We start from the raw sequence: 18,212 nt of genomic DNA on the forward strand, positions 1-18,212 counted from the left end.
TCTATAGAATCTCCTCTCTGGTCAACAAAAGCACCATGGGGATTCTAGCGGGAACTCTCGTTCAACCCTTTTTTCGATTACGCATGCACCTCCTGGTACCCTAGCACCTCCAAAACCCTCAAATCGAAACTCCAAACATCCCTGAACAAGCTAGTCAGATTACTTCTAGACCTCCACCCCAGATCCCACCTCACTCCTACCCACTTCTCCAAAGTGGGCTGGCTCAGGGTGGAGGACAGAGTATAACAACTTGCACTGAGCCTAGTCTATAAAATCCGCTACACCTCCCTGATACCGAAGTACATGTCAAACTACTTCCTTAACGTAAATGACCGCCATAACCACAACACCAGGGGGAGCTCCACTAACCACGTTAAACCCAGATTCCGATCTAACAAAGGTCTTAACTCATTCTCTTTCTATGCCACATCAATGTGGAATGCGCTCCCAACAGGTATAAAAGAAAGGGCATCTCTATCCTCCTTCAAAACCGCACTAAAAGAACACCTCCAGGCAACGTCAACCCTAAACTAGCACCCTCCCTTCCACATCCTACCTCCTCAGACTGTAAATAATCAAATGTAGGCACTTTTTCTTATGCTTTCTGATCTCTCTCTCTATGTCCACTACTTGCTGTACATATCCTACCAAGTCAGTCCTACACTGTTCCAATGTCCATTTCTCTGATGATGCAATTGTTGATGACTGAAGTGCTGATATCAACCAAACCTACCCCCCAAACGTAAAAAGTGGTATAAAAGAGCAAACAGGTGAAATGTAACAAGAAAATGTTGCAATGTTTACTCTTAATAACACAAAGCTGCCATGCAGGCTGTTTCTTTCTTTAAAAAATAATAATGAATCAAAATCAATGTCATTATGAATTATTGACCTATTAAAGGCTCCAATTACGTCACGTTAAATATTCCACTTTGAGATATGTTTTGGGGAAAATGTAGCATATTTTGTGTTTGTCATATAAAAAACTGAGCTGTTTTTTTTTAAAAAGAAAAGCCTAAAACGAACAAACAAAAACATAAACAGCAATAAAACTTATAATTGACGGATAGATCTGAAGTTGATCTCGAGATTATTGTGTTAAATGTAAACAGTAAAAAAAAAATTATAATTTATTTTTTTAACATTTTATTGAGTTGGACCCTTTTGGATCCCCAATAATTTTAGTGTGATTTGTTTTTAAGTGTCATTGCTCAAAAAATAATAATGAATTAAAATCAATGGTGTTATGAGTTATTGACCTTTTTAAGGCTCAAATTATTATATAATCTCAAATATTCCACTTTAAAAAAATTATTGGGTGAAAATATTGCATATTTTGTATTTTTTCCATAAAAAAACAGGGTTTTCTTTGACAAAAAGAGCATACAACTTAAATCTTTAAAAACATTATATTGACAGATAGACCTAATGTTGATCTAGAGATTTAAAACTTGAATAATAATAAAAATAATAACACTGAATAATGACACATTTTTAATATTTTTTTGACCAAAACCAAGCCTGAGTGGAGGCCTAAATGTATATTTGTTATACATATATTGTTTGGACACCCCACTTGTAGATGATGCTACATATGTAAAAAAAAATAAACCACATGTTAGCTGCTTCCATGTGCCCCCCCCCCATCTTGACACCCCTGGACTAAATGTTTAGCTTGATGTAAACATCTAAGATACGATCTGCAACTATTGTTTTTCAGCCACTTACACACAAACCCCCCTTTTATGGTCAGGATGTACACTCCTGACCCAGCACACACATGCAGACAGGGGGTAGGAATATACAACTGATGGTTTGGCTTCTCCAAGGGAGGAGTGCCTCATCTTTTGACCTGACCTCCTCTGGGTGCTGCAGCCCTGAATAATGACACTCGCTTGTAATAAAGCAATTTTTAGCTCAGTAAAGTTAAAGTTAAAGTAGCAATGATAGTCACACACACACTCGGTGTGGTGAATTTTGTCCTCTGCATTTGACCCATCCCCTTGTTCACCCCCTGGGAGGTGAGGGGAGCAGTGGGCAGCAGCGGTGCCGCGCCCGGGAATCATTTTTGGTGATTTACCCCCAATTCCAACCCTTGATGCAGAGTGACAAGCAGGGAGGTAATGGCTCCCATTTTTATAGTCTTTGGTATGACTCGGCTGGGTTTTGAACTCACAACCTACCGATCTCAGGGCGGACACTCTAATCGCTCCAGCTGCACAGCCGTGTTGCCCTTCTGCCCGGGAGAGGGCGACAAGAGCAGAAATACACATCAGTGTCTCCCAAGGGGACTTTTCATGGGATAAAGGGGCCTCCCATGCTGCTGATCAGTCATGCCAGTAACACGCTACTGAGGAACTTGCCTAAATTACTCACTAAACCAGTAATCTAACATGTTACCAATTCTAAAACAGTAATCAGATTAAAGTTACTTATCCAAAATCACGGTGCGTTCCTATTTTTCTCATTTTCCTGAGCAAAAATATGTGTTTGCTCTCTTCTTGCCTGCTCACCACAAGTCACGTTTACAGCACGACGACAAGTTACATGCAGAGCCGGCCCAAGGCATAAGCGTACTAAGCGCTTGCTTAGGGCCCCGCGGCCACCAGGGGGCCCCCAAAAGCAATTAACAAAAATTTCTTATTTTTTATTTTTTGCATGTACGAGTCTGACTGATGATTTCTAAATGATCAAAGATATATTATTGTACAAAAACACAATTTTAGGTCAACAGAGTGCTGCTGCTGATCTAGGCCTAGTGATTCTTCCTGCCTCTCTTTAAATGTAAAACTGCGCCTCTGCTGCACCTGTGACGTTTGCCGCCCGCCGTGCAATGCCAGTGCGCACTTGGCATCAAAAGCGCAGATAGAGGCAAAACAATGTCACAAAAAAGGACATATCCCTCAGGTGCAGAAAAAAGGAAGAAGAAGAAAGTGGAAGAGGAGAAAAAATGCCATGATAAAGGTATGTTTGCATGACTTGGTAATAAAAAGTTTATCAAAGAGATTTGTAGCTGTAATTAGCTTTAGCTAGGTGACGTTAGCTAGCTAGCAATATGTTTTTAGCATCAGGTGCTAGCAATATGTTTTTAGCATCAGGTTACTAGTGAGATATGTTGTTTGCACAAATTGTTTGCAGCAGAGCACGGTAATTTATTTGAGTAAAATAAACATTATTTTTTACATCAACTCATAAGTTATGTGAAACTTCCCCAGGAGCATTGTTAAAATACTTTGGAGGCACAGAATCAGCCCAGAGCCAGTCCACATCCTCAGGCTCAACTGTGAGTGATGAATCAGGTGAGGAAAAGACTGTCACGGTATACATTTAATTTCTTAGTATAAACATTACACTTGAAGGGAAATGAATATAGTCAAAGTATCTCATTAATATGTGTGCCTATATGTATGTATTTCATCTTAGGTCCATCTCCATCCTCTACAGTGCTCTCTCACACACCTCCACCCTCTGTGCCCACTGTCCCCTCCATGTCTGAAACCACAGCTGATTTATCTAGTAAGTTAACTGCAAAACACCCTTTGTAATTGCTCATTGTACTGCAGAACATTCTGAGATTAATAATTATGTCCAACAGTGCAATTTAATGACCTTATAGGTCCTTCTTTTTTAGTCATTGTCTTTCTTTGGTCACTTCCTCAGCAACTTCCACCAGAACGTCCCCTTCACACCATGGACCATCATCAGCTCCGCCAGTTGACCCAGCTGAGTGGCCTTCTTTCCTCTCAGATTCAGACAGGACTGAGCAGGTGATCAGAGGACCACTGTCTATTAAGGAGAACTTTTCATTCCCCAAACGGCATGATGGCCGAAGTTTTCATTATCATTATACCTACAGACAGCTAGTCAATGGGGAAAAAGTCAAGCGTAGCTGGCTGACTTATTCAAGAAGTAAAGATGCAGTCTATTGCTTTTGCTGCAAATTATTTTCCAAAAAGTCCTAAAAACTGGCAGCCGAGGGACAGCTGGATTGGGTCAACATAGGTGCACTGCTGAAACAGCATGAAAACAGTGAAGATCATTGTAGCAACATGGTGAAATGGAAGGAATTTCCCTTGCGTCTTTCAAAGGGGAAAACTATTGAGAATTTAACTTCAGTAGACTGCGCTCTCTTTGTACAAAGTAAACATTAAATATGAACAATTAACTAAAAATATAAACTAGTAATTAAAGACTAATATGTACAAGACTGATGAGACAAGATGACACTTTTACCGTAAATGCAAAGCTTTATCACTTGGACTGTTCAACCCCAGGCCACTCTTGTAGCTGAATGTTTTCTACATTTTAAGATTAGGAACCATATGTGGCACTCTGGACATCATTCGTTCATTCATTGGTATTATATATGTTATAAACTGGGCCACCCCCATATCTTTATAAATGACATGTCATTTGTAAAGACATGCCAGGCTGACAATAGGATAATGTAAACAACACTGCCAGAGCCGCAATGAGTTTATAGTAGGTGTGTGAATGATCAATCAAAATTATTGGCAGAAATAGAGGGCCCCAAAATCTAATTTTGCTTAGGGCCCCATGGAGGCTTGGGCCGGCACTGGTTACATGTAAAGTGTTGATCAGACCCAGGGACGTACCATTAGACAGACAAGTAAAGTGTTGATCAGACCCAGGGACGTACCATTAGACAGACAAGTAAAGTGTTGATCAGACCCAGGGACGTACCATTAGACAGACAAGTAAAGTGTTGATCAGACCCAGGGACGTACCATTAGACAGACAAGTCAAGTGTTGATCAGACCCAGGGACGTACCGTTAGACAGACAAGTAAAGTGTTGATCAGACCCAGGGACGTACCGTTAGACAGACAAGTAAAGTGTTGATCAGACCCAGGGACGTACCATTAGACAGACAAGTAAAGTGTTGACCCAGGGACGTACCATTAGACAGACAAGTAAAGTGTTGATCAGACCCAGGGACGTACCATTAGACAGACAAGTGAAGTGTTGATCAGACCCAGGGACGTACCATTAGACAGACAAGTCAAGTGTTGATCAGACCCAGGGACGTACCATTAGACAGACAAGTAAAGTGTTGATCAGACCCAGGGACGTACCATTAGACAGACAAGTAAAGTGTTGACCCAGGGACGTACTTTTTGACAGACAAGTCAAGTGTTGACCCAGGGACGTAGCATTAGACAGACAAGTAAAGTGTTGATCAGACCCAGGGACGTACCATTAGACAGACAAGTCAAGTGTTGATCAGACCCAGGGACGTACCATTAGACAGACAAGTCAAGTGTTGATCAGACCCAGGGACGTACCATTAGACAGACAAGTAAAGTGTTGATCAGACCCAGGGACGTACCATTAGACAGACAAGTAGTGTTGATCAGACCCAGGGACGTACCATTAGACAGACAAGTAAAGTGTTGATCAGACCCAGGGACGTACCATTAGACAGACAAGTCAAGTGTTGATCAGACCCAGGGACGTACCATTAGACAGACAAGTCAAGTGTTGATCAGACCCAGGGACGTACCATTAGACAGACAAGTCAAGTGTTGATCAGACCCAGGGACGTACCGTTAGACAGACAAGTAAAGTGTTGATCAGACCCAGGGACGTACCGTTAGACAGACAAGTAAAGTGTTGATCAGACCCAGGGACGTACCATTAGACAGACAAGTAAAGTGTTGACCCAGGGACGTACCATTAGACAGACAAGTAAAGTGTTGATCAGACCCAGGGACGTACCATTAGACAGACAAGTGAAGTGTTGATCAGACACAGGGACGTACCGTTAGACAGACAAGTAAAGTGTTGATTAGACCCAGGGACGTACCGTTAGACAGACAAGTAAAGTGTTGATCAGACCCAGGGACGTACCATTAGACAGACAAGTAAAGTGTTGACCCAGGGACGTACCATTAGACAGACAAGTAAAGTGTTGATCAGACCCAGGGACGTACCATTAGACAGACAAGTGAAGTGTTGATCAGACCCAGGGACGTACCATTAGACAGACAAGTAAAGTGTTGATCAGACCCAGGGACGTACCATTAGACAGACAAGTCAAGTGTTGATCAGACCCAGGGACGTACCATTAGACAGACAAGTAAAGTGTTGATCAGACCCAGGGACGTACCATTAGACAGACAAGTAAAGTGTTGACCCAGGGACGTACTTTTTGACAGACAAGTCAAGTGTTGACCCAGGGACGTAGCATTAGACAGACAAGTAAAGTGTTGATCAGACCCAGGGACGTACCATTAGACAGACAAGTCAAGTGTTGATCAGACCCAGGGACGTACCATTAGACAGACAAGTCAAGTGTTGATCAGACCCAGGGACGTACCATTAGACAGACAAGTAAAGTGTTGATCAGACCCAGGGACGTACCATTAGACAGACAAGTAGTGTTGATCAGACCCAGGGACGTACCATTAGACAGACAAGTAAAGTGTTGATCAGACCCAGGGACGTACCATTAGACAGACAAGTCAAGTGTTGATCAGACCCAGGGACGTACCATTAGACAGACAAGTCAAGTGTTGATCAGACCCAGGGACGTACCATTAGACAGACAAGTAAAGTGTTGATCAGACCCAGGGACATACCATTAGACAGACAAGTCAAGTGTTGATCAGACCCAGGGACGTACCATTAGACAGACAAGTAAAGTGTTGATCGGACCCAGGGACGTACCATTAGACAGACAAGTAAAGTGTTGATCAGACCCAGGGACGTACCATTAGACAGACAAGTCAAGTGTTGATCAGACCCAGGGACGTACTATTAGACAGACAAGTAAAGTGTTGATCAGACTCAGGGACGTACCATTAGACAGACAAGTAAAGTGTTGATCAGACCCAGGGACGTACCATTAGACAGACAAGTAAAGTGTTGATCAGACCCAGGGACGTACCATTAGACAGACAAGTCAAGTGTTGATCAGACCCAGGGACGTACCATTAGACAGACAAGTCAAGTGTTGATCAGACCCAGGGACGTACCATTAGACAGACAAGTCAAGTGTTGATCAGACCCAGGGACGTACCATTAGACAGACAAGTAAAGTGTTGATCAGACCCAGGGACGTACCATTAGACAGACAAGTCAAGTGTTGATCAGACCCAGGGACGTACCATTAGACAGACAAGTAAAGTGTTGATCAGACCCAGGGACGTACCATTAGACAGACAAGTCAAGTGTTGATGAGCAGAGGTGTGGACTCGAGTCACATGACTTGGACTCGAGTCAGACTCGAGTCATGAATTTGATGACTTTAGACTCGACTTGACAAAATGTAAAAAGACTTGCAACTCGACTTAGACTTTAACATCAATGACTTGTGACTTCACTTGGACTTGAGCCTTTTGAATTGACATGACTTGACATGACTTGCTACTTTCCCCAAAACCCAAAGATGAAAAAGTTATTCGGGAGCGCTCCGTATTTTTCATCGTGTACTTGTCTATCAGCGTTGCGTGTGTCAGCTGGTGTGCTCTCAGTACAACAGCCAATCAAATTAGATCTACTTTGTTTTCATCACACAGCATTCATCCAATCAAATTGCAGGACAACCAACGAAGAAGACATGTCCAAACCACACGCCAGTGAACAAAAAATGATACCTAAAATAATTTTGTTTGGGTATAAAAATTACGAGGTGGTCAACACAAAACGGTTTGCAGTATGCAACACATGCGGTTCGAAAATTACTGATGGAGAGGCAACAACTTCCAACTTCGTCCGGCATTTGAAGTTGCACAAAGAAGGGTAAGTTTTGAATGTAAGATAACGTTTATTGGCTAAGTAACGTGACTTTTATTTGCTGTGTAGTTAAATCAGTGAGGCTGCAAACTCACTGCTAACGTTATAACGTTATTGCAAACACGGGAATCTGTTGCAGTTCACTACCTTATTCATACTTTTTGTTCAGTGATTTTTTTTAAGCAGGGTTACGTTAGTCAATATATCACACGTAACGTTAGACGGCGGTCAGCAGCACCGCGTATTTTAGCCACCTAAAAAAAGACAAAAATAGTAAAATAAAGGTCAGTTAAAATGTATACTATATTATGAATATGTGTACCGTTTTAGCTAGCTTTCTGACATACTGTTGGTTGTTTACCTCAGTGGTCCCCAACCACCGGGCCGCGGCCCGGTACTGGTCCGTGGATCAAATGGTATCGGGCCGCACAAGAATTATTATTTTTTTTTTTTCTTTTTTTAATTAAATCAACATAAAAAACACAAGATACACTTACAAGTAGTGCACCAACCCAAAAAAATTCTCCCCCCCCTTTTGTTCTGGGCATTGAACATGAAGACTCTTCCTTCACTGTTACGAGTGGCCATGAGAGTCTTGGCGGTGCCTGCCTCCAGTGCTCCAGTGGAGCGAGTTTTCAGCCATGGTGGCATCATACTACGCCCCCATCGTGCACAAATGACTGACAGACTCTTGGCTAATTTGGTCTTTTGCGAATGCAATGCAGCATAGGGCCCTGACATATAAAAAGTACAACTTTTTTGTTATGTTCACGTATATGTCATGTTTTTTCAATGTTAACACTTTTGTACAAATAAGTACATTTGCACTTTATTTTTCAATGTGTTTGTTCTGTAAAGGAATGAGTTAATGTTTAAAATGACTGGTTAATAGTGCTATTATGAAGTACAATGTCAGCACAATTTTCTTTCCTGCAATTTAAAATGCACTTGTTTTAATAAATAAATACAGCGTTTGAAAAGCATACACAATCTGTGTTAATATATTAGTCTGTGGTTAAAAGGACTTGAAAGGACTCGAAACTCAAAATGCAGGACTTAGGACTTGACTTGAGACTTTCCAGTCTTGACTTTGGACTTGACTCGGGGCTTGCCTGTCTTGACTCGGGACTTGACTCGGACTTGAGGGCAAAGACTTGAGACTTACTTGTGACTTGCAAAACAATGACTTGGTCCCACCTCTGATATATATATATATATATATATATATATATATATATATATATATATATATATATATATATATATATAAAAATATATATATATATATATATATATATATATATATATATATATATAGTTGTGCTCATAAGTTTATTATTTATGTATTTAATATTTGTTAACTTACTATGGTAGATTAATTATTTATTCACTGTTCTGTTACAGAGAACAAGGAAATGGGATAAAATTGCTATGATATGAAAAGGGGTAGGATTAAGTAAGCTCTGCTTCTTCCTACTCCTTTTCAGACGTGCTGTCATGAAACAACTGGAAATATGTGATGCATTACATGTATCGTATGCATGTTCCACATAAACTGAACTGAAACTGAACGGCAATAACACGAGACAAAGTTTGCCCCTTTTAGGCTCATTACGTGACACGTACTTTTGTTTTTCATTCTAATTCTGTTTTTCAAGAGACGGTTGGCAACACCAAATTCACACTAAATAATTCAAACACCTGAGAAAAAAAATCTTATTTTATCTGTAAAAGTGTCTCACAATCTGCTGTATGTGCTTGTGTCTTTTTGACAGGAATACTTGAGACATTTGACACTTGTTTTGCATGACTGCAAGCTGAAAGTGTTATCATGTGTGTAATGACAAACCACCTCCAACACAGAATTGTATTTGACAAGTTTTTACTGAATAAAACACCCAGAATGTACATGAAACATAGTACACATAAAACACTGAATATCAAGAGTATATGAACGGCCTACCTTGTTTACTTCCCAAATGACATCCTCGGCATGTTTGGCAATCAAGCAAAAATATGACTATGCAAAATAAAGGAAAAACAACAAATATTTAAAAAAATATATAAATATATTTCACAACGCTTTGTCATAAAAATCTTGTGTCACTGTCCCCCTCCGTCACACTAACTGGTAGGGTTGGCTACCCAATTCAGTACTTTTGTAGGTAATGACCGAATTCCCTCGGTACTATCAATTCACGTAAAATCAAACGGTGCCGTAGTTCGATACCTTTGTTGCATGTGACGTCATGTCCGGTTTCAGACTGGTCATGTCTGGTTTCAGACTAAACACGTAAACAATCACTCAAGCAGCACTCAGGCCGGACTCAGCCAAACTCCCTCTAAGTCACCTTGCCATTTTCAACACCAACAAAGTGTGCTTAATAAAAAATACGCTCAAACGTAAAGTAATGCTACACCCTTTCAAAATGCGCTAGCTTAATGCTAATTTACATAGGATTAGCCATAGACAGGCGACTATTAGCATGAGCGATTTTACATGGCGATTTCAACACCTTTGATTTGGTAAAGGAAACAATAACTAATAATATAGTTAGAATTTTACAGTTTTGTGCAATGACGACAATACTTACAGTATTGACACTTTGTAGGGCGCAACCTAACAAATTCATCTTCCTGAAAAAAAGCTACTTTCTAGTTTGATAACATAGCATAAATAGTTATACAGTGCTGCCATCTAATGGTCTTGGAAGTGCAACTGCATTGCAAATGAGACTAATGTAACCAGAAAACAAGATATAACAACTGGACAGCAGTTCTCATAATCATCATTCTTAAATGTTACAACAAAAAATTGATTATCAAACAATTAACATTAACATAAAAAAGTACCGAAAAATTGTGCTATTGTTCCAAAATATTTGTAAAAATAATGATGACATGTGACACAAGGTGATATTCACTGATAAGCAGCTGTCTATTGGTTTGAAAAGGAAAGAAGACATCCTTGTCAATGTGATGACACGTGAGCCCCAAATGATGACATCACAACTACATGGACACAAAGATCAACATCAACATGATTCACTGGCAAAATATTGTTGAAAAATGCAGATTGAAGGTGTTTTCTCAGCCATAAACACCCAAAGAAGACATGATGGATGAGATGAGGAGCAATTAGTGCAGATGTGAAAGAAACGTCCAAGTGTGATGAGGTCCCTCAGCGATGGAGACATCTCTCTGTGTTCCAGTGCACAAAGCATCCTGGAGGAAGAAGATGACTCAGCACATTCCCAACAAAAGCAGGTGAATCCAAGTGCAGATGTTAGCATGTGGCAGAGTGAGAGCCAAGTTGAACATCATCTTCACACAAAGTCAGAAGAACATTTGGAGGTGCATGAAAAAGAAAAGTCCTCACTGTGTCTCACTCAGCCTTCAGCCTTCACGTCTCTCTGAGAGCTCGTTACCAGCGTCACCAGCTGTGGGAGCACAAAACGCACCGTGAGCTGGTTACGCTGCTCATGCAGAGCCAACACCTCACTCTGGTGAAGGAAGTCCATCCAGAAGGTGCATCTTCACTCATATCACATCTTTGCAGCTGTCAATTCAATCAGAAGCATCAAGAAGCAGAATTCTGCTCTTCTACTTCCTGACTAGTCTAAGACTAAGTCTCCAAACAGGTTAAGCTTGGCTTCAAGGCTCATGTGCAACCAGCCCTCCAGTGTCTTAGTCACCTAAGTGTCCCATTATTGATTGATTGATTGATTGATTGAGACTTTTATTAGTAGGTTGCGGTAGTAGTAGATTCTAGAGAGAAATCTCGTTCGTTGGTTGACCTTTTTGATTACCTTGGTTGCCATTTTATCACAGGAAAGACATGCTCTAGAATGGAACCTAGGTAGGTGACCTCATCCTTCCTGGTGATAACAATGTCACCCACTTTTATAGTGAAGTCATTGACTTTCTTAAGGTTGATGTGGGACCCAAACAGGATGGATTCCGTTTTACCCAAGTGTATGGATAGCTTAGTGCCCTGCCTCTGTTTCCTTTCACTTTGCCCATTTCATCTTCTTCTTTTTTACTGGCTTCTTGATCTTTATTCTTGAGTCTGTTCTGTGTGAGATGCTAAATAATTGTGTGAATGCTCCAAACATTCACTAATATGGTTTTCTACACCAAAATTCATCTATTTATTATTAAACTTCTTCTTCTTGTTAAGATTTTGGCGCGTTCTACCTTCCATATTTTTCACCCGAATCAAACCGTTCCAACTTCAAACTGTTCAGCCTATTCGGGAATCGCGGGCTTTCCCTTGACAAATTCCAAAAATTCCAAGATTTCCCAGAATTCCAGATTTTCCAGGACATTTTCCCCATTCCAAATGAATTGGCCATTTTTCAAACTTCCACCGTTTCCACATTTTTCTACCTATTTAAACCATTCCACCTTCAACACATTCCACCATCCTGGAAATTCAAATTTCCCTTTTTTCCAAGTTAAAAAAAATTCCAGGATTTTCCACAATTCCTGGTTTTCCAAAGCCCCATTTCCACCCTTTTTTCTGGCGACTACTCCTTTCACATTTTTCAACGCATTTCAACCATTCTACTGTCAAAACATTCCTCTTAATCAGGACAAAAAACTAATTCCAGGAATACCATTTCTCAATTCAACATGTTACTATTTCAACATTTCTCGACCGATTTGAAAAATTCCAACACCAACCATTTCAACTCATTCAAGATTTTTTTTACCATTTTCCAACAAATTGCCGAATACCATTTACTATTTTTCAATGTTTTGCCCTATTCAAACAATTCCAACACCAACAAATTCAGCTCATTCAGGATATTCATGCTCCTAATCATTTCCTAAAAAAATCCCAATTTTCCAGGAAGTTCCCATTGAAATGAATGGGACATTTTTCCAAGTTGCGCAATTCCCACATGTTTCAATCTATTCAAAGCATTTCAACATTAACACATTCCTCTCATCCTGGACATTCAAACTAACACTTTCCCAAGTTTCAAACCAAATTCCGGTTTTCCTGGGAATTCAAACTCTTCAACATTCAAACTTTCTTCTATTCTTACATTCATACTACATTCTGTCAGCATTTCAGTTCAACTTCAGCATTGGAGCATTCACACGCAATTCCTTCAGGAATTGCCTCATTTAGTTACATTTGTATCTCCTCCTCCTACTATTGTGGGGGATTGATAATCAGCATATATTCTGCACATACATGAAGACAGACACGCTTAATGGATTGCGCTCTCTATTTTGCTCATTTCAGAGACTCTGCACACAAATTAATTAGATCAGGTTTGCACATATTTTACTACACACAAACCTTTAGTAGATCAGGCCCTTAATGTTCGTTATCATGACGACTCATCAAAAGTTGGCTGTGATACTTTCTATTGCGTGCGCTTACACGAGTATCAAGCTACTCCTAATGGAGGGAAGCTTTTATTTTCCTGCTGAACTTGTAACACGTGTCTACATCACACCTTAAAACAGGAAGTTTGCAAGTTGACCCTTACAAAGATACCAACAATCCAGAATTTTGGTGGTAACAGAAACAGAAAGTCAATATTATATGGAATATACCTGACATAAAGGTGTATAACAAAGATGAATATGTAATAAATGATATTAATAACTTCAATCTTTGTGGGGGTAAACTTACAAAGTGTGTGAGTGATGCTTCACCACTGCTTTGTTTATTGTTATGGTTTCCAAGAAAGAGAAGATGTTTTACTTACCAGCTGGATCGTATTCGGCTGAAATGAAAGAGAAAGCAGGTGAAATTCACATCTCATGAATGAAGGCAGAGACTTTTTCGCGTCTTCCTGAAAGAGGAAACATTTGTGTCCCTCACCTTGTCTGCTTCGGCGACGCTTGATGATGAAGATGATGATGAAGATGCCGGCCGCCAGGAGGACCACCACAGCGAGGACCGCCAGCGTGGCAGTGACGCTCACGTTGCCTGTTGGTATGGTATGGTTTATTTGTTTGACAGCTGCTTCATAAGTCACATGAAGGAACATCAGGTGGTTACATTGACACTATTCAACATGTCCTAGATGTGTCTTTCTCACCTTCATGGCTTGCGTTGCTCAGGATGCTTCTTCTCTCCAGCTTGGTGACCAGGTCCTCCTTGACGCCAGACAGCTGGAACACACATTCGTACTTGCCCTCCACCTCGGCCGTCACCTCCACTTTCAGCTCCACCGACATCTGGAAGGTTCCGTCGTGGTTGGGGAGCAGCTCTCCGTGCTCCACGTCCTCGAAGATCTGCTCGCCGTCTTTCCTCCAAAACAAGTCGGCTAGGTCGGGGTAGAAACCTGTCGCCATGCAGGTGACCGGAGAGGATGGCGTCTTCTGGAGGAGGAACACCTCTGGAAGCTCTGCACAGGAAGTGACATGTGAATGGAGGATGACGTGGAGAGAAGATGGAGGTAAAGATGGAGTGAAAGAGAGAGAATAAAGGTAAAGTTGGAGAGAAAAGGAGACAATTAAGGTAAAGATAGAGATAAATGGACAAAATGGAGGTAAAGATAGAAAAAAAAGGAGGTAAAATGTAGGTAAAGAGAGAGAGAAAAGGAGAGAATGAAGGTAAAGATGGAGAGAAAAGGTGAGAATAAAAGGTAAATATGGTGATAAAAGGAGAGAATGGAGGTAAAGATTGAGAGAAAAGGAGAAAATGAAGGCAAAGATGAGAGAAAAGAAGGCAAAGATGCAGAAAAAAGGAGAAAATTGAGGTAAAGATGGAGGGAAAAGGAGAGAATGAAGGTAAAGATGGAGAGAAAAAGAGAGAATGGAGGTAAAGATGGAGAGAAAGGAGGTAAAGATGGAGAGAGAAAGAGAGATAATGCACATAAAGAGAAATGGAGAGAATGGAGGTAAAGGTGGAGAGAAAATGTGAGATTAAAAGGTAAAGATGGTGATAAAAGGAGAGAATGGAGGTAAAGATGGAGAGAAGAGAAAATGAAGGGAAAGATAAGAGAAAAGAAGGCAAAGATGCAGAAAAAAGAGAACATTTGAGGTAAAGATGGAGAGAAAAGGAGAGAATGAAGGTAAAGATGGAGAAAAAAGGAGACAATGAAGGTAAAGATGGAGAAAAAAGGAGAAAATGTAGGTAAAGAAAGAGAAAAGGCGAAAATGAAGTAACGATGGAGTAAATGAAGGTAAAGATGGAAAGAAAAGGTGAGAATAAAAGATAAAGATTGTGATAAAAGGAGAGAATGGAGGTGAAGATGGAGAGAAAAGGAAAAAATGAAGGGAAAGATGAGAGAAAAGAAGGAAAAGATGCAGAAAAAAGGAGAAAATTGAGGAAAAGATGGAGCGAAAAGGAGAGAATGAAGATAAAGATGGAGAGAAAAAGAGAGAATGGGGGTAAAGATGGAGAGAAAGGAGGTAAAGATGGAGAGAGAAGGAGAGAATGAAGATAAAGAGAAATGGAGAGAATGGAGGTAAAGATGGAGAGAAAATGTGAGATTAAAATGTAAAGATGGTGATTAAAGGAGAGAATGGAGGTGAAGATGGAGAGAAAAGGAGAAAATGAAGGGAAAGATTAGCGAAAAGAAGGCAAAGATGCAGAAAAAAGAAGAACATTTGAGGTAAAGATGGAGAGAATGAAGGTAAAGATGGAGAGAAAAGGAGAGAATAAAAGGTCAAGTTGGAGAGAAATGGAGACAATGAAGGTAAAGATGGCGATAAACGGACAAAATGGAGGTAAAGATGGAGAAAAAAGGAGAAAATGTAGGTAAAGAAAGAGAAAAGGCAAGAATGAAGTAACGATGGAGTAAATGAAGGTAAAGATGGAAAGAAAAGGTGAGAATAAAATATAAAGATTGTGATAAAAGGAGAGAATGGAGGTAAAGATGGAGAGAAAAGGAAAAAATGAAGGGAAAGATGAGAGAAAATAAGGAAAAGATGCAGAAAAAAGGAGAAAACTGAGGTAAAGATGAAGAGAAAAGGAGAGAATGGAGGTCAAGATGGAGAGAAACGGACAAAATGGAGGTAAAGAAATAGAAAAGGCGAGAATGAAGTAATGATGGAGTAAATGAAGGTAAAGATGGAGAGAAAAGGAGATAATGAAGGTAAAGATGGAGAGAAAAGGAGAGAATGAAGGTAAAGATGAAGAGGAAAGGAGAGAATGAAGGTAAATATGAAAAGAAAAGGAGAGAATGGAGGTAAAGATGGAGAGAAAAGGAGAGAATGGAGGTAAATATGAAAAGAAATGGAGAGAATGGAGATAAAGATGGAGAGAAAAGGAGGTGAAGAGAAAAGAGTATAAAGAGACAGAGTGTAATGTCAGTAATGTTCCTATAGGGGGAGTGCTAACATGTTAAAAGGTGAAAGTACAAGGTGTGCTTCTACCTGTTCTCATTAGGACCTTCTTCCCATACTCCACATACTTCTTCAAGTAAGAAGGACATTCCTCAGTGTGATAATACTTATTGTCGGCTAGTAGAAATATGTCTTGGTCCCACTTGAGTTTGGAGGGGAAAGCTTGTTGTTTTGCTGCAGTAAATGTCCATGTCTTCATGTCCAACGATATGAAATCTTCTCCATCATAACTGAACTGCCTCCAACCTTTAACCTCATCAGTCTCATCATTCCATTCACATCCTGTCATCACCTGGTAAGTGTGAACACCTGAGAGACACAAAGTGTTGTAAAGCAGAGTGAAACTAACACACAACATGTCTTTGTTGTAGGTTATTATGGGATGGACAGAGACAAGGTATATCAGTGCAGTAATGTGTGTTTTTAATACAGTATAAACATATCAAATATATTAGAATAGTAGAAAGTTCAACATAAACAAACCTCCAGTTTGGTTGAAACGCTTCATGGCTATTTCAATGTTGGTTTTGGAGACATGTTCTATAACAACATTCTTCTCTGTTTCTCTCTGCCAGTAGTTTGGATCCTCTGCTGTGATTTTGTTCATCCAGTCCTGTTTGGATTCTGCTTTCCTGATGTTGCTGTCATAGTAACTAATCTCAACTTCATCAACATAACCAACACTCACAAACTCTGGGAAGTTTGGAACTTGAGAGGATGCAGTGGTGAAATACTTGAGTGAATGAATCACTGAAAGACAAAAGGCATAAAAACAACATTTGATTCTTTAGTTTCATGTTGAACAATTCCTATTTGAAATGATGCTGTCTTCATTTCAACTTCAAACACTGCTGCTTCTCACAGTAAACAATCACTTCCTGTTCTAAGAGACAATAACAGCGTTTGTCTTTGACTTCATATTTATACCTCACTTTAAGACCACACACATGAATAACTGGACTTATTTCCTTCTACAACCGTAAGTGTCAAATAAATATATGACATTATTGCTAGCAGAGAAGTAAAAGTAGTTTTTCTAGGTGAGGGGAAGTTCAAACTAGTGATGTCACTGCCAAAGCATGGAAATATAGCAGCGCCTTATGGAATGTTTACAATGGAATACAACAACAATATTATAATACTCTTCATTTAAATATTAGGACTATTCCCAGTAAAAGCATTTAAGAAACATTTAAAGTCACTTTTTAGACTTAAGAGTTAATCTTTCATGTTATCAGTTTGAGAACTTTTTTCTTTTTCTCTTTCCTTTCTTTTATGAAATGAGCATGTAGGAATGAGGTGTATAAAGTTGTAAAGAAAGTGGACTTACCAGGCGTCACGCTGTGTGTTTGTACAACTAGGAGAAAGAAGAAAAGCAAGTTCATCATTAAATGTCACAAGTGCCGAAGTCAATAAAAAAAGTTTCTAGTTTTAATCCTCAGAGAAAAGCAAGGCGACGACAACTTGCTTGACGAGTAAACATGAAATGGACGCCAAGGCGGAAACGAGCTTCTATAAAATCACGTGACTTGAAAGAACTTTCTGGAGGAGGAGACAAATATTTGACAGCAACGCAGCTAACACATGAATATTAACAAAATAAAAGTCATATCATCATTACAAGAATAAAAGTGATTCTAGCGAGGGTGACGTCATGTTTTTTGAAGCAGCTTTATTATAATACACACACACACTTTATAGGAACAATACACAACAACAAGATGAACCTTTTACATAAGTCATATTGTAGCGTCTAAGCCAGGCATGTCCAAAGGGCGGCCCGAGGGCCATTCGTGGCCCCCAGCTAATTTGTTAACGGCCCCCGGCACATTCTGAAAATACTACAATAAAAATGTCAAACATGAAAAAGTGTAATAAAAGAGTAAACAGGTGAAATGTAACAAGAAAAAGTGGCAATGTTGACACTAATAACACAAAGCTGCCATGTGGACTGTTATTGACCTATTGAAGGCTCCAATTACTTCACTGGAACAATTCCACTTTGAAATATTTTGGGGGGAAAATACTGCATATTTTGTGCGAAACGTAGTTTTCTTTTAAAAAAAGGGCATCAAACAAACAAACAAACAAAAAATGAAAAAATTATAAAATCTTATAATCAACAGATCTACAGAC

At 39.7% G+C, this 18,212-nt stretch overlaps 1 protein-coding gene and 1 long non-coding RNA gene across 2 annotated transcripts; one reads left to right on the forward strand and one right to left on the reverse strand.

Annotated features, from left to right (window-relative positions):
- The first annotated feature begins 2,925 nt into the window (after positions 1-2,925).
- Positions 2,926-4,002, forward strand: LOC133575623 (uncharacterized). The gene is made up of 3 exons (XR_009811514.2): positions 2,926-3,299; positions 3,424-3,516; positions 3,661-4,002. It is a non-coding gene; the product is annotated as an uncharacterized lncRNA (long non-coding RNA).
- Positions 4,003-10,671: 6,669 nt separating this feature from the next.
- Positions 10,672-17,601, reverse strand: LOC133575577 (major histocompatibility complex class I-related gene protein-like). The gene is made up of 7 exons (XM_061928255.2): positions 17,407-17,601; positions 16,560-16,826; positions 16,107-16,385; positions 13,823-14,131; positions 13,603-13,710; positions 13,487-13,504; positions 10,672-11,197 (listed from the first exon to the last, which is right to left on the reverse strand). Exons 1-7 carry the CDS (start codon positions 17,462-17,464, stop codon positions 11,154-11,156), a joined length of 1,083 nt encoding a protein of 360 aa, XP_061784239.1. The 5' UTR covers positions 17,465-17,601; the 3' UTR covers positions 10,672-11,153.
- Between the last annotated feature and the right edge of the window lie 611 nt (positions 17,602-18,212).

The sequence above is a fragment of the Nerophis lumbriciformis genome, linkage group LG33, assembly GCF_033978685.3.
Source record: "Nerophis lumbriciformis linkage group LG33, RoL_Nlum_v2.1, whole genome shotgun sequence".
Lineage (NCBI taxonomy): Eukaryota > Metazoa > Chordata > Actinopteri > Syngnathiformes > Syngnathidae > Nerophis > Nerophis lumbriciformis.